At 41.4% G+C, this 12862-nt stretch overlaps 1 protein-coding gene across 2 annotated transcripts in view; it reads left to right on the plus strand.

Moving 5' to 3' along the window:
* PTGFRN (prostaglandin F2 receptor inhibitor) overlaps positions 1–12862 on the plus strand; it is a 144520-nt gene that overhangs the window by 118734 nt on the left and 12924 nt on the right. For both annotated transcript variants that reach the window (XM_034791902.1, XM_034791892.1), the window contains one exon: positions 6644–6751. In XM_034791902.1, coding sequence (XP_034647793.1) covers positions 6644–6751 — 108 coding nt within the window. The remainder of the gene's footprint in view (positions 1–6643; positions 6752–12862) is intronic.

Consider the following 12862-nt stretch of genomic DNA (forward strand, 5'->3'; position numbering starts at 1 on the left):
AACCTAAAGGATTTGTTGTTAGCCCACTTGGAGAAATTCTCTGGGTCCTTTGAGGGCAAAGGTCTATTTGGCAACTGAAAGGTGCTAAATCAACAACAACTCTGGAGACTGGTGACTACTAAGACTCTGAGCAATGTTAACTTCTTATTCCACGATAGGTCTTTTTCACTGCACCCACAGGGGATCACCACTAAGAGAGAGGAGTGTTCACTTTCCCATAGCCCTTTCCATCCCCTTGCTGAGCTGGGTAACAAAGGTCTAATTAGCACTTAACTGCATGTATGGTTTTTGTGACGTGGACCCCTATCTGCTAGGCCTCAGACTGGGATGAAAACATTCATTTCACACAGGTCATTGTACAGCCATCAGATAGTAATGGGTTCATTCTTCTTCCTAGCTGGGCCACAGTTGAGCCAGTGACCTTGACATGAAAAGCTTCCTACTCGTGTACCCAGAGGCACCCCAGTCACCCTGCAATTCAGGTGGCTTATCCCATAGAGTTAAATTCTTTTCCATAATCCCCCCAGATACTATTTAGAATGGCTTCTCCCACAGCATGGTTACACAGAGATCCAATACAGTATTTCTGTTCCATAGAAGTGATTTGGTTGTGTGTGGGGGGGCGGGGGTGAGTTGTAATGTGCTTCTGTAAAGTAAGATGTGAGAGAGATAAGAATCGAGCTTGGCTTCACTCTGCTGGCTGCCTCCAGAGAAACCCCAGCAAAGGGTGAAAGCTGGTGAGAGTCAGAAACAAAAGGGAATTTAAGAAGCTTCTTGGTGTAATCTTCAACTCTGGATTACATCTGTGAATGAGCTCATTACACAGCAATGTTTTATCACTTGTTTTGGAAGGAGCAAAGATAAACCAAGAACTGTTGAAATGTGAGCTGCGTATTTGTTGTTAAACTTGTGATTAAAATAAAACTGTGCCCTCTGCTAACCCGGAGATCTAACTTCTCCTTTCCTTCTCTTTCTGCATCACACACTTGATCAAATATATTTGTCTTAATCAGGGAAGTGAATGAAGAGCAATACAGCAGAAACTCCCTGGCAAGAAATCCCTGTATTTTCTACCCTTTATTAGTGGGTAGAAAGCTGTTTAGTCATCATAGTTTTTTCCCCTCGTCAATTTGTAGTTGGGACTGTAAACCACAGATTAAAGTACAGAGGGTTCTTTCCAGTAATAACTGTTATGAAATTTGGGATGGTGCTGGTTAGGGAAATCTATATAGAAAGAATAAAGGCAGTGGGGGAGGTGGAGAGAAGAAGGAGTTTATTACTTGGAGAAGAGCAGATTATGGTCTCTTCAGTACAATAGTGGATGGCTTAGTGCCAGGGCAGTTATGAGTAATATTTTTGAATAGAGAGAATTTGCAGATTGCATCAATTTTTCCTCACATGGTTTATGGCACTGCCTGATTTCAAGTAGAAAAGGCACACAATGATTGCTGTCTGGCTGTTGAGGAAGACAGTATGTGACAGAATTCCTTGTTTGTACTTTTGATTCTGAGTCCCAGTTACCTTGGGCAAGTTACTTAACTTCTCTGTCCCCCACTTTTCCCATCTATAAAATAGGGATAATACTTGTCTACATGAAGCTAAATTTGATTTTTGTATAGTGCTTTGAGAACACAGTCTAAAATGCAGTATAGAAGGCCAGAAGTTAAGGTTGCCATCTTCCATTATAAATCCTTTTTCCCATTACTTCTAACTTTCTGAAACATTTATTTTCTGCGCTTTACTTGGTCTTGATCCAGCGATCTAGAAAGATTGATTGCTATCAATTCAGCTGTTTTTATTTTAAATTCTGTGTACGAGTCTTTAAAAATAAAAGGAAAACAATCCTTAAACTCAGAGGTTTTGTGCAAGTATAACTCAATCAACTAAGCCAATTTTGTTCAAGCCTGGCTTCTTGTGTAGATGTCTTTTGAGCTCTAAGGAATAAACCAAGCTTGATGTCGTTTGCACCATTAGCTTTTTTCAGTGTATCCACAGAAGAAATTGCTGAAACTTTTTAAAAAAATCTAAAGCTAAGTCACTTCAAACTGCTAGGCACTGAGATGTACTCTATTTTTTGGATTGAACTAAACTCTCTGGCCCAGAATTTTGGCCAGGAGAGTTAACCAGCAGTGGCATTCAGAAGGAATTAAACCAAATAAATCCTGGTCCTGGAATTTACAAATTCCCATTTAGCAACTTTTACTCTTGGTTGTTTTTTAAATTATGCTTAACCTCATTTCTCCCTTACCCCTCTCCCTCCCCCCACTCCCAAAATCAAGGTGGTGTAATGTTGGACTTGAGTAATCAGTCTTTCAGAAATGAAGAACTGTGGTTGAAAGATCTATTTTAACTTAGTCATTATTATGTTTATAGCTTTTTTAGTATAACAACTTTTTAACCTTTACAACCATAATATAGTAGAATAAAAACAGGTATTTATTATTACCTGAGTACGTACCACAGTTTACTGTCTGAGTTCGATCTTGGTTTGATTTTTAAGTTTCAGTGAGATTTATAAAATGTCAACTTAATTTCAAAACTAGGGAACCAGTTTTCCTCTAAGAATGCTTGTCTGTAAAGTTTATGTTCAAACTTTTTCATTGGATTTCTTAGCTTGAGTCAAAGCTAAATTGGCTTAGACCTTGATTTTTCCAAACTTGAGGTCATTCAGCTTTAAATGTTCCAGACTTTAAACCTACCGAATAATATTTTCAAACTTGGCTTGATTTAGGTCTCAATGAGATCTATAAAACAAGTCATGTGATTTGTCTGTACTGTAACTGAAATTTCTGTTTGTAGTTTATAATAGTGACTGTCCATATTTTAAAGTATTAAGTACAGGCAACAGGGTTAAGCTGGAGCATGAGGTAAAACCAACCTGATTTGCACCAATGTCCCAGAAGTCTTTACTGTTGCTCATTAAACTTGGGTGCCCTGTGCTAAGAGGCATGCCTGAAAGCTGCATGCTGTTGCACTGATGCCAGTGCTTGCCAAGATGCTTTTCTTAGAGCCCTCAGAAAGAAAATGCCCAGCTAGCGGGTTTTTTGCTATGTATGCTTTAGCTGACAGATCACAACTTTGTTTTTCTGTGGGAGTGGTTCACTGTTCATTCCTGCTCATCTCTTCCTATTAGCTTTAACTGAAGTCAGGGCAACTGGTTTAAACGGGGAAACATAAATCAAGGCAATAGCACTCTGAATGAAAATAAAGATTACTTTCAGCTGCCTTTTTTTTTTTTTTCTTTTTTTTTTTAAAGGAATGGGGAGTTGGTGGCTGCAGAGGACTTTTAGTGAGTTATAGAGCACTTCACAGCTAGGTCACTAGTACAAATCCTGCCCAAGTGGGTAGTGACCAAAACTTGTTACTTTCTGATAGTGTTTCAGTGGCCTGTGTGAAATAGAGTTGGTCATCTCAGTCCAATTCCTGGTTAAGTGCCCACATCACAAACAATCATAAACATGAGCATTGATTGTCCTCAGGTACTTGCAACTTCTGCAGAGGGACAAAGAATTGAATGAGTCATGAGCTGGTCTCTTCAGGCCAGTGGTCAGGCACACACAGTGGTGTGAGAAGTGGGATGGTGCCTCACTGGGAAAGTGCTCCCATCGAAGCCATAATTGTGTGGACAGAGTTTCCCATATTGTCATCCTAGCAGCTTTTACTATAACAAAGCTTGCTTAAAACATTGTTTAAAAAAGGAAGCCCAAGATTTTTAGTCTGTTGGATGGAGAGAGAGAATGGTGACCCCTGAAATGTTTCAGGGCTTTCTGTTGAAGACCAGCACTTCTGACGTAGGATGATGGCATTCTTCCCTCCTCCTACCTTTCTTTGTGCTTCAGGGACAATTTTCCCCAGCGTGGAGATGATTTGCAGGAGTTGTGTACTCTGGAAGGGAACTAATGATTTCCCGCTGGTTACTGTGGTTTACCCAGGGGAAGTGTGATCATTAAATGATGGACATAGGGAAGCAGCTGCTCTATTTGTTGCATCAGTATTGCCCTAGAAACTTGGGCATGCTGGTGACAAGCAGGGAGATGCAGCTGATGGTCTGAAAGCAGAAATTCTCTTTTATAAGAGATGAAAAAATTTGATCTGATAATGACCTAAGCACTTTGACTTCTGCTTTTAAGTTCTTTCACGGTAAAGGGTGCTCAGATTCTGCCCAGCTGAGAAGCTGCACTGGCAACTTGCTGGGGCCTTGAAGGCTGCAATCAATGTCTATAAAATGGAGTAGATCGCAGATGACCTCATCTTTAATATAGAGATGTGATCTGCAGAAACTACAGGTCACAATGTGCGATGTTCTGTGTTGATAACTCTCCCCTCCGCCTACACACACACACAGAGTATCAAGGCTATGCTTCTGAAACACTCAGCAGGGGAAAGTGACATTGACAAGGATCAGACAATTCTTCTCTCACTCTGTCTGTCCATGGTCTCTAAGGAAGTATGTACAGGAACGCAAGCTTGATTCTCTTCTCCCTACCAATATAGTGGCAGGATCTGTGGGAATGCAGTGGTTCTCTCCTGACCTGAAGTCAGAGTTCACTCACTGATGCTGAACCGCTGCACTTGCTTACTGTAAAATGGAGTGCATATAAAACAGGATACAGTGATTATGGTGCCATTCAAATTCAGTCTACACTGCAGCACATTAGACTCTGGGAGGGCAGTGGTACTGCAAGCAAACATGGCAATCTCATGCATTGAGACTTTGATGTTTTATAAATCTAAATAAAATCAAACGAAGGAATGCTGGCCTGAATGTGATGGTTAACACTGACTTTGTAACAAGTGTGTTAGCATCTTTAATTTCTAGCTGCACAGCTCACTGAAGACTAACAGGAAAGAGCTTAATTTGTTTTATTTGAAGAATGAACGTTATAACACCTCTAATGACAGTGAGATTGCTGGCTATCTTTGGAACAATTTGAATTTTCATAGGAAGATCTTGGACAGAGTCTGAGGAAGTGGTTGTGCTAATATTCCTTCCCCTTTCCTTGTGGGAGGGAGGGCTCAACATGTTAACTTTTTAAATGTGTGTGCATTATAATGCATTTATAAGGCACCCATCACCATAGCATCTGAACTTTATAATATTCTGGGTCTCTTATTTCCATAAATATGTTCTAGCAGACTCTTCAAGTCTCAAGCAATAGTTCATAAAACTTCTAAGGCTTCTTTGTTATTCATTTATCTCCATGTTTTCAGGAACATCTTACACTTTTATATAAGGCCTTTCATGTGACAGCGGTTTTATAAACTTGCATAGGTAGACGTTGTTTCATCACTGCCAAAATGCAGCCATTTCGTGGGGGTGGAGGGAATGGGAGATTTAACTGCACACAAGAGTGTTGCACTACAGTTTAACAGAAAGTAAAGAAAATTATGCCCATTTGAAATCATAGGACAAATTTAGGAAGCCACAAAGTAATTGCTTCCTCTTAATTGGAATTTTGGCTCTTGTAAAAAGTTCTCTGTAATCTTTGTGGACCACAAATAGTCAGCCCTCTGCGGTCTTCAATATCTCAACCAAAAGGTTACACTTCCAGTGGCACAATGCCCTTATTCCATTCCAAAGCATTGGTTCAGTAGTGACGTGAAGAAAGAGTACAATCTACTCAGTCGCTAGTACAGCTTCCTACAGAAACGTGGATTTTCCTAGGAGGTTTCCCATCAGAAGCCTGACAGGACTCTGCAAGAATTATGAAGATTATTGGATTTAAAGTAGGGCCTAGACCACAGAATGATGGAGACAGCCATAGACGGTGCTGTCTAGTTTCTCACCTCTGTGGTAGGTGAACCCTTATTTTAGTAGAGGACTCATATTATGGGATGATCAGATATCTGTTCTTCAGTCTTGTACCTCTTTTGTAGGCAGAGTACTAGGCATGTAAACCTATGTGAAGTACCATCACTCAGTCATTAAGTTTGCACCATGGATTTGGTACTGGTCAAAAGTCGGTGTCTCGATCTAAAGGCTTTTCTGTGGTGCACATCACCATAGTAGCTGAGCACCTCACCACACCCCTGTGAGGGTATATCCATATCACCATTGTACAGCTGGAGGAGTTCAGACACAGATGTTTTGACTTGCCTAGGATCATAGAAGAAGTCGTATATGGTAAAGGCAGGACCCACATAAAGAACATATGGAATTGTGGCCATATAATAAAGGTTACATGTTTTAAGAGGTGAATTGGGCTTTGTTCAGCTCCTAATAGATATGTCCACATCACACACATCAGTGGCTCCGCAATCAAAGCGGGGGGAAAGGAGGTCGTCCAAGACTGAACAGGTGAAAGTCACCCACAGGGGCCTCCTCCAGGGCAAGTGGGAGGCACATTGGCAGAGGACAGTGTGGGGTAAACTCCTGCCGCCAGACTGTGCCTGTTCTATGTATCAGTAGACAACTTCAGAGCTGGTGATTGGTAGTTTCCACCGGCATGAAATTCAGTGTCGTAAAGAATATGTAAGTGGTTCCATAAATCTTCACTCTGAGAGCAGAGGCAATATATTAGTCATCTGACAGCAAAGTGCTTCACAAACTAACCTAGATTATTTTAAGTACTGGTTAAAAGCTTTTGGGTAACACAAAGAAGGAACCGTGAATGAATAATGAGATTAAATTGCTATCTTTTAGGTCCTGTGTTTAATGTCTCGGTGCATTCGGACAACCCGACGGTTTACCAGGGCGAGCTGGCAGATCTGCTCTGCATTGTCACCATCGACGGAGTGGCACTTGAGCCAGGTACCCCACTGAACTTTATTTCATTTTTGTTTTTTGGAAGTAACTCAATTACCTTCACTGTACTGTACAACACTGGCAATTGGGACGCTATTCGAATAGGTCTAAAAATCAAGAACCACCCCAAAGCCCCATAGTACTAGTCAAAGCAAGGAAGGATATAGAAGATACACACACACATATAACCTTTTTGCTTGTATATATAAAACAAACTAGGTTCTCATTTCATATCCTAGTGAAGAGGGGTCCTCATCACAAATCTCCATTACTGTTCACGCTAACAGTCCCCATTGCTGGCAGTCTCAGCAAAGAGCCAAAGAATGAATGCGCTGTGGGCCCAGTCACCCTTCGTTAGGAATGAGATTCATTGTCAGGGCAGTGTGGGAAAAGCTGTGTATCTTCTGTGGATAGTCATTAAATCTCCACGTGTCAGCTTAGCACTGTTTGCCCAACACTAAACTTACTTTATATCTTGTTTTTACCATTTTAAAATTTAGCCAAAATGCTAACAATCCTTTCTCATTGCTGAGCTCTTTAGTAATGAGTCTGCTTCTAGATTCAGGAGCTTTTGTATGAAATATCAAGAAGAAATGTTGCACTCTGTTCATTGCTAACATGGCAGGAGGCACACTGAATGCAAACCTTAAAAGGCCGAGAGGTTCAGAGAAGCACCGAAAGTTCAGATGCCTGCTTGACACTAGCGTGGCTGATCCCGATTTGGGGTAAAAATACCGTGAAATAGCTTTATATGATACATTTGTGCTTTGAGAGATCAAAAAGCTCAAAAACAAACAAAAAAACCTAGGCTTGATGAGAGTTTTGGATGAAGGTTTAGCTTGGTTTATATTCTCTTCAATTTGTCCCTATTTGTTATGTAAATTAATACATGTGACACTTATGACCTCTGTAAGTATGATGCGTCTCCAAAAAAGAATAAATAAATCTCTTTTTAGTATAGAAGCTTAGAACATGACATACCAAGAGATAGTCAAGACTCACCACCTTATAAAGTTCCAGGCTAGCCAGGTATATATGAATATAGAGGCAAATGCAGTGTACATTGTAGTGAGGTTTATTATATGACTGTTCTGGGGGTATGTGGAGAATGAGAGATTGGAGGTATCTGGACAAGGGATGGAAGGATGATAGAGAACAGAGTTTTACACTGGAAAGGTGACCTCTCCAGGGAACTGCCAATCCCTATGGCCAAGGTGTGAATAGTGCAGTCTCATTGGGGTTGAGATGATTATTGAAAGCATTGATAGTGCTGAGAATTAGAAATGTCCCTGTCACCCAGAGCAGTCAGTGCAGAGTTTCCATTATCATAGCACTGAAGATCTTTGTAATCGATTCTGCTTCTGGGAATTGTCTCATTGTGCTTGGCAGATCTCTGTTTCTGCAGTTCCGTAGGTCTGTAACAGCTGGGCAAACAGACCCGTATTCAGCTTGTACGGTGGACGTGCACAGCAGGGAATGACTAAGTGTGGAATTGTGACAGGTGTCCAAGTAACTTAGTCAGTGGTCTGTGCAAACCTTGTTTAACAAGATTTGGGATTCAAACCAGTCCCATCTGTGTCCTCCTGGAGAAGCCACATCTGGGCCCTTCAGGCATGCTTGAGAAACTGGCACCTCTCCAGCCCTCTGCTGGACCTGTGAATGGGAGTCTGATATCTTTTTGGCCTGTTGGTGGCCTGGCTTATTTTTATTGACACATCTCTCCATATCGCAAAATTTAATTCACAACTGGAATTAATAACCCAATCTTAGCAGAGATGTCAAGGAAATGAACAGACCATGGAAACTCCCCCCGAATTGGAACTGACACACAAGGCTGGGGAAAGCTTGCCACAACTGAATACATACAGAAGAGTTGATGTACTTTCTGGGTTGACTGGGGCGGGGAGGACTTCTGAGTCTCTTGAGATAACTGGAACAATGTTTTACAGGTCTCCCTCTGCCACCAGGGTGTGGGAAGTTAAGTGAAGGCAGAGCAGACATCACTGCTCTGCCAACTGTCTGCTTAACTTGCACAGAAAGGTAGCACCACCCCTGGCCCAGCCTGCATCTTCTGGAAATCATAGAAGTCAAGTCTCCATATTAAATACTTAATGTTTTGGTCTCTGACGTTCCAGAATTGTTCATTCTAGGTTATCTCACGAACACAGAAGAGCCAGTGGATTTGAGAGGATCTTTTTTTTTTTTTTTTTTTTTTTTTGGCAGCAGACATGTTGAGTGTATTACGCCCAGATTTATGATGAACTGTTTTCATCTAAGCTTTGCAGCTCTCCTTCACAAGTGTGCAATTCTAATAGATGTTTATATTTCCTTGAGTAAGGAAGGGAAACTTTTGGGGTGATCTATTTACACACTCCTTAATTTTCATAGCCATCTGTGCAAAGTACTTATAGGAAGATTTTGAAATATTTGCTGTGCTTGAGAGAAGACAATAGCCTTCTCTTTATCTGTCAGCCTATTCTCCTTTTGTTACACTCAGGATCAATTAGAGTACTTATAATACTACTGGTTCTAGGTCAGACTTAGGTGGGGCAATGTAACTTGTCTTAGCTAGCTGAACATTTATCCATCATTGAAGGCACTTTTGGATGTGTCCCTCAGTGCTCTGCTCTGGCTACAACACTATTCAAAGAAGTGCTGCTGCTGCTTTGAGCCCCCTCATGGAGTGTGCATTATGGAGGGTTGGGACACTGGAACTTCTGTCCCTTCTAGATTCTTCATCTGGGAGAGCCAGTTTGTTAGTTTAACAGCTGTGATTGGTGCACTGAATTTGAATGAAAAAAAAATTATTTTACTTCTTTGAGTAAGGTAGTGCCTCTGGTGCCTCAAGGGCAGAGTCTCTTCTATTAGTTTTGTAAAAATTCTTATTCTGACAGATGACAATGTCTCCCAAATGACTCCTTCATAGGCCTGTATTCTCAGGTACTTGAGAGTATTACGGTGTGTCTCTCTGAAAAAGTAGTTTTATGTGCTCCAGACAGACCCAGTGAGTGCCCTGGAAAATTAACAAAGCCAGCTTCTTTACCTATCTTGAAGTGGTACTCTCCGCTCTCGAGGAGGCCCTATTCAACCTCATATAAATTTAGCAAACAAAGAGGGGTTTCAAAATTGTAATTCAGCACAATCACAAGATGCTAAAAGAGCTCCATTCTGTCGAGTGGAAGTGTATAGTGTATAGTAGCTGGGCTGGGAATAGGATTCACTATTCTGAGGACTGAGTGGCCAGAAAGTAGCTAAAACCCAGACAGCTTAGTCCTGTGTGTCAAATTGGAATATGCATAACAATGTGCCTTACATGTTGATGATTTTAGCCAGCCTAGAGGGAGAAAGCAGGACACCACCACATTAGTCTGCCTGTAAAGAGGACCTGAGAGTTTCATCACCCAAAGGGATCAGCAGCCCCCTGGATATAATTTTTCTCCGTCATAATATCCCAGGGTGCATTTAGCCTCTCTTTTCCCGGTGCCTGATATCGACTAATATAAGACTGTATGGTAGGGGCAGGGAAGAATGGCAGTGAATTTGTGGTGACAGTGATCTGTTCCAGTGATCCAAAAATGGAGACACTTTTTGTTCCCCAGTTAAAATTGATACTTAGTATGAACAACTGGCATGGGGATGGAGGAAAGATTTTCTTGCTTTTGGGGATGCCAGTGTATAACCAAATATTTAAATATGCTGCTTAATTGATCAGATCCTGGGAACAGCTGGACATATTTGCTATTAATCTTTAGAGAGCACCGAATTCATGTCCTGCTGTTGCTAAGTTTCCCAATATTTTGTAATGTGAAAAATCACACAAAACTCAGGAATAAAGCACATGATTTTGGCACACGGCCCCTTCAAGGGATATAGTAACGAGGAAATCTTTCAGACAGACAAACTCTCCCCCTGATTCTCTGAGTGTGTCGGTACTGAGTCACTAATTGCGCACTGTGTATACTGATTAATAAGATATGTTGGCATAATACTATTATGCCACGGTGTAATTACAAAAGATAGATCTGGCATTCTCAAAATGACAGCAAGATCTTGTAACTTTCAACTCATTATCTCTGTATGAAGGAAAAAGAGAATCTCAAATTAACAGTATAATTTTAAACAGAAAACAATTCTTCAAAGGTATGAATTTGCCTGAGGCGTTAAAAGGACTTGTTTTTTAAAATTTTATTCTGCAAGTGTAACCGTGTGTGCCTGGGGACTTGGGGGAGACAATAGGTCACAGCTGTGTCATCTTTGATGTCATGAATCCTGGAGAATGTCTAAGTGTTTTTACTATAACTGGATTGAGCTTGTCTGATGTACAGTATGTTGAAGTAAGAGGAATTTATGGGTAATGTATATCTTCAGAGATTAGGTGTAGCCAGGATGTGTGGACCTGTTACCTCAGGTCACAGTTTCAAACTCAACCCAGCTTGGTGGAGACAAAAAAACTAATGGCTGTCTTAATGATTTTTGAAATGAGTGCGTGGTTCTCAATCTGGCTTCTTGTGGACTGGTGCCCGCTACCACATTCGGCACTAACAGGCCCCCTTTTAAGCAATCTCTGCAGAAGTCAAGAACTGACTGGGCTATGGAGATGGAACTCTTCCCCTAGAAGTGGTCGGTCCAGGTGCAGAGTGAGGGACACTGGTGGTGAAGGGAGCAGGCAAGAAAAGGTGAAATCCTGGCCCCATTGAAACAAAGGAGATTTTTTCTCTTGATTTCAGGTGGGCCAGGATGTCACCCTGAGTAACTAAAAGTAGCCTCTGCAGTTACAGGAAGTAGGGGTGATCTACAAGGACTGTCTGTCAACAAATGTGCTTCCAGGCATTAACTGATCCCCAGGTGGGGTTGGGTAATGTTTCCCTTCTCCAGAACTGCAAAATACACTAGGTACTTTTATGGGGGTTCTGTGGCATCTTCTGGTATTGGCCATTGTTTCAGTCAGGATAGTGAATGCACTATTTGGGGATGCCAGTGTCTCTGTTGCTATATAGTGTGCCCCTATCTGCTGTCTTTCCCTCTTTTCATTACAGAAGCCATTGTACATGAAAATAGGACATTTTATTCCATAGCGTTTATCTGCTCCTGCTACATATTTCAGTCCTGCTTAGGGGTACTTCCAGGTCAATTAATCATATTACAAACAGAATTATCCCCTCCAGTATGGGAATATGTAACAGGATTTGAAATGCAATATGTAGCTATTAGAGAGACAAGGTAGGTGAGGTAATATCTTTTATTTTACACAGAGCTTTTCTTCAGGTCCCTCCTGAAACATGAAGAAGAGCTCTATGTAAGCTTTATCGCTTGTCTCTCTCACCAGCAGAATTTGGACCAATAAAAGAGATTACCTCACCCACCTTGTCTTTCTAATCTCCTGGAACCATCATGGCTACAACTCTATGTGCATACATAGATGTGGCACCTGCTAACTACAGATGAGCCGAGGAGATACCCCCTGCAAGTGTAGGGTAGGGCTAGATATTGAGATTGAAGCTCAGATCAGAACTGATGGTGCTGATATCCTGCAAAATGTTAGTGATATTTTGGTTGCACCTTATTCAGAACTGGAAAACATGGACTCTTTTCAGTTTTAGATCTGACGTGGATCCAAAATTGTAGAGGCTGGCTTGGATATGGGAATTCAACTAATTCATATTCAGTATCTCCCTCTTCTGCTGCCCTGCCCCCTCCCCCCAACACCGATCTGTATCCAAAATTCATAAGAACGTGAGCTTCAATTTTGACCCATCTCTGTGCTTTATGTGTAGGGGAATAAGAGATGCAGATAATGTATAGAAGCAGCAGAATTGTGTCTAAGGCTGCATCCTCATTACACTCAAAGCCATGCTAGCTACTACTACATCTGAGGCACTTGTGTGGTAAGAAGAGCTCAACACAGTGTGGGCTACTGATTATTTAGTTAAGAACAGTATTATATGTGTGCTGTGTATTATCTAGAGCCCATTGACTACAATGTGGCCAGGCTGGCACACCTCAGGATAAAGTCCCTGACTCTGGTGATCAAGGAAATAGTGTTAGGCCCCTCCTGCTTATCTTCCTCACATTGTGGATGGTTCAGGTAGAGAATGGTCCATACCACCCCTATCATCC

Source organism: Trachemys scripta, chromosome 1 (assembly GCF_013100865.1).
Source record: "Trachemys scripta elegans isolate TJP31775 chromosome 1, CAS_Tse_1.0, whole genome shotgun sequence".
In the NCBI taxonomy this organism is placed as follows: Eukaryota; Metazoa; Chordata; order Testudines; family Emydidae; genus Trachemys; species Trachemys scripta.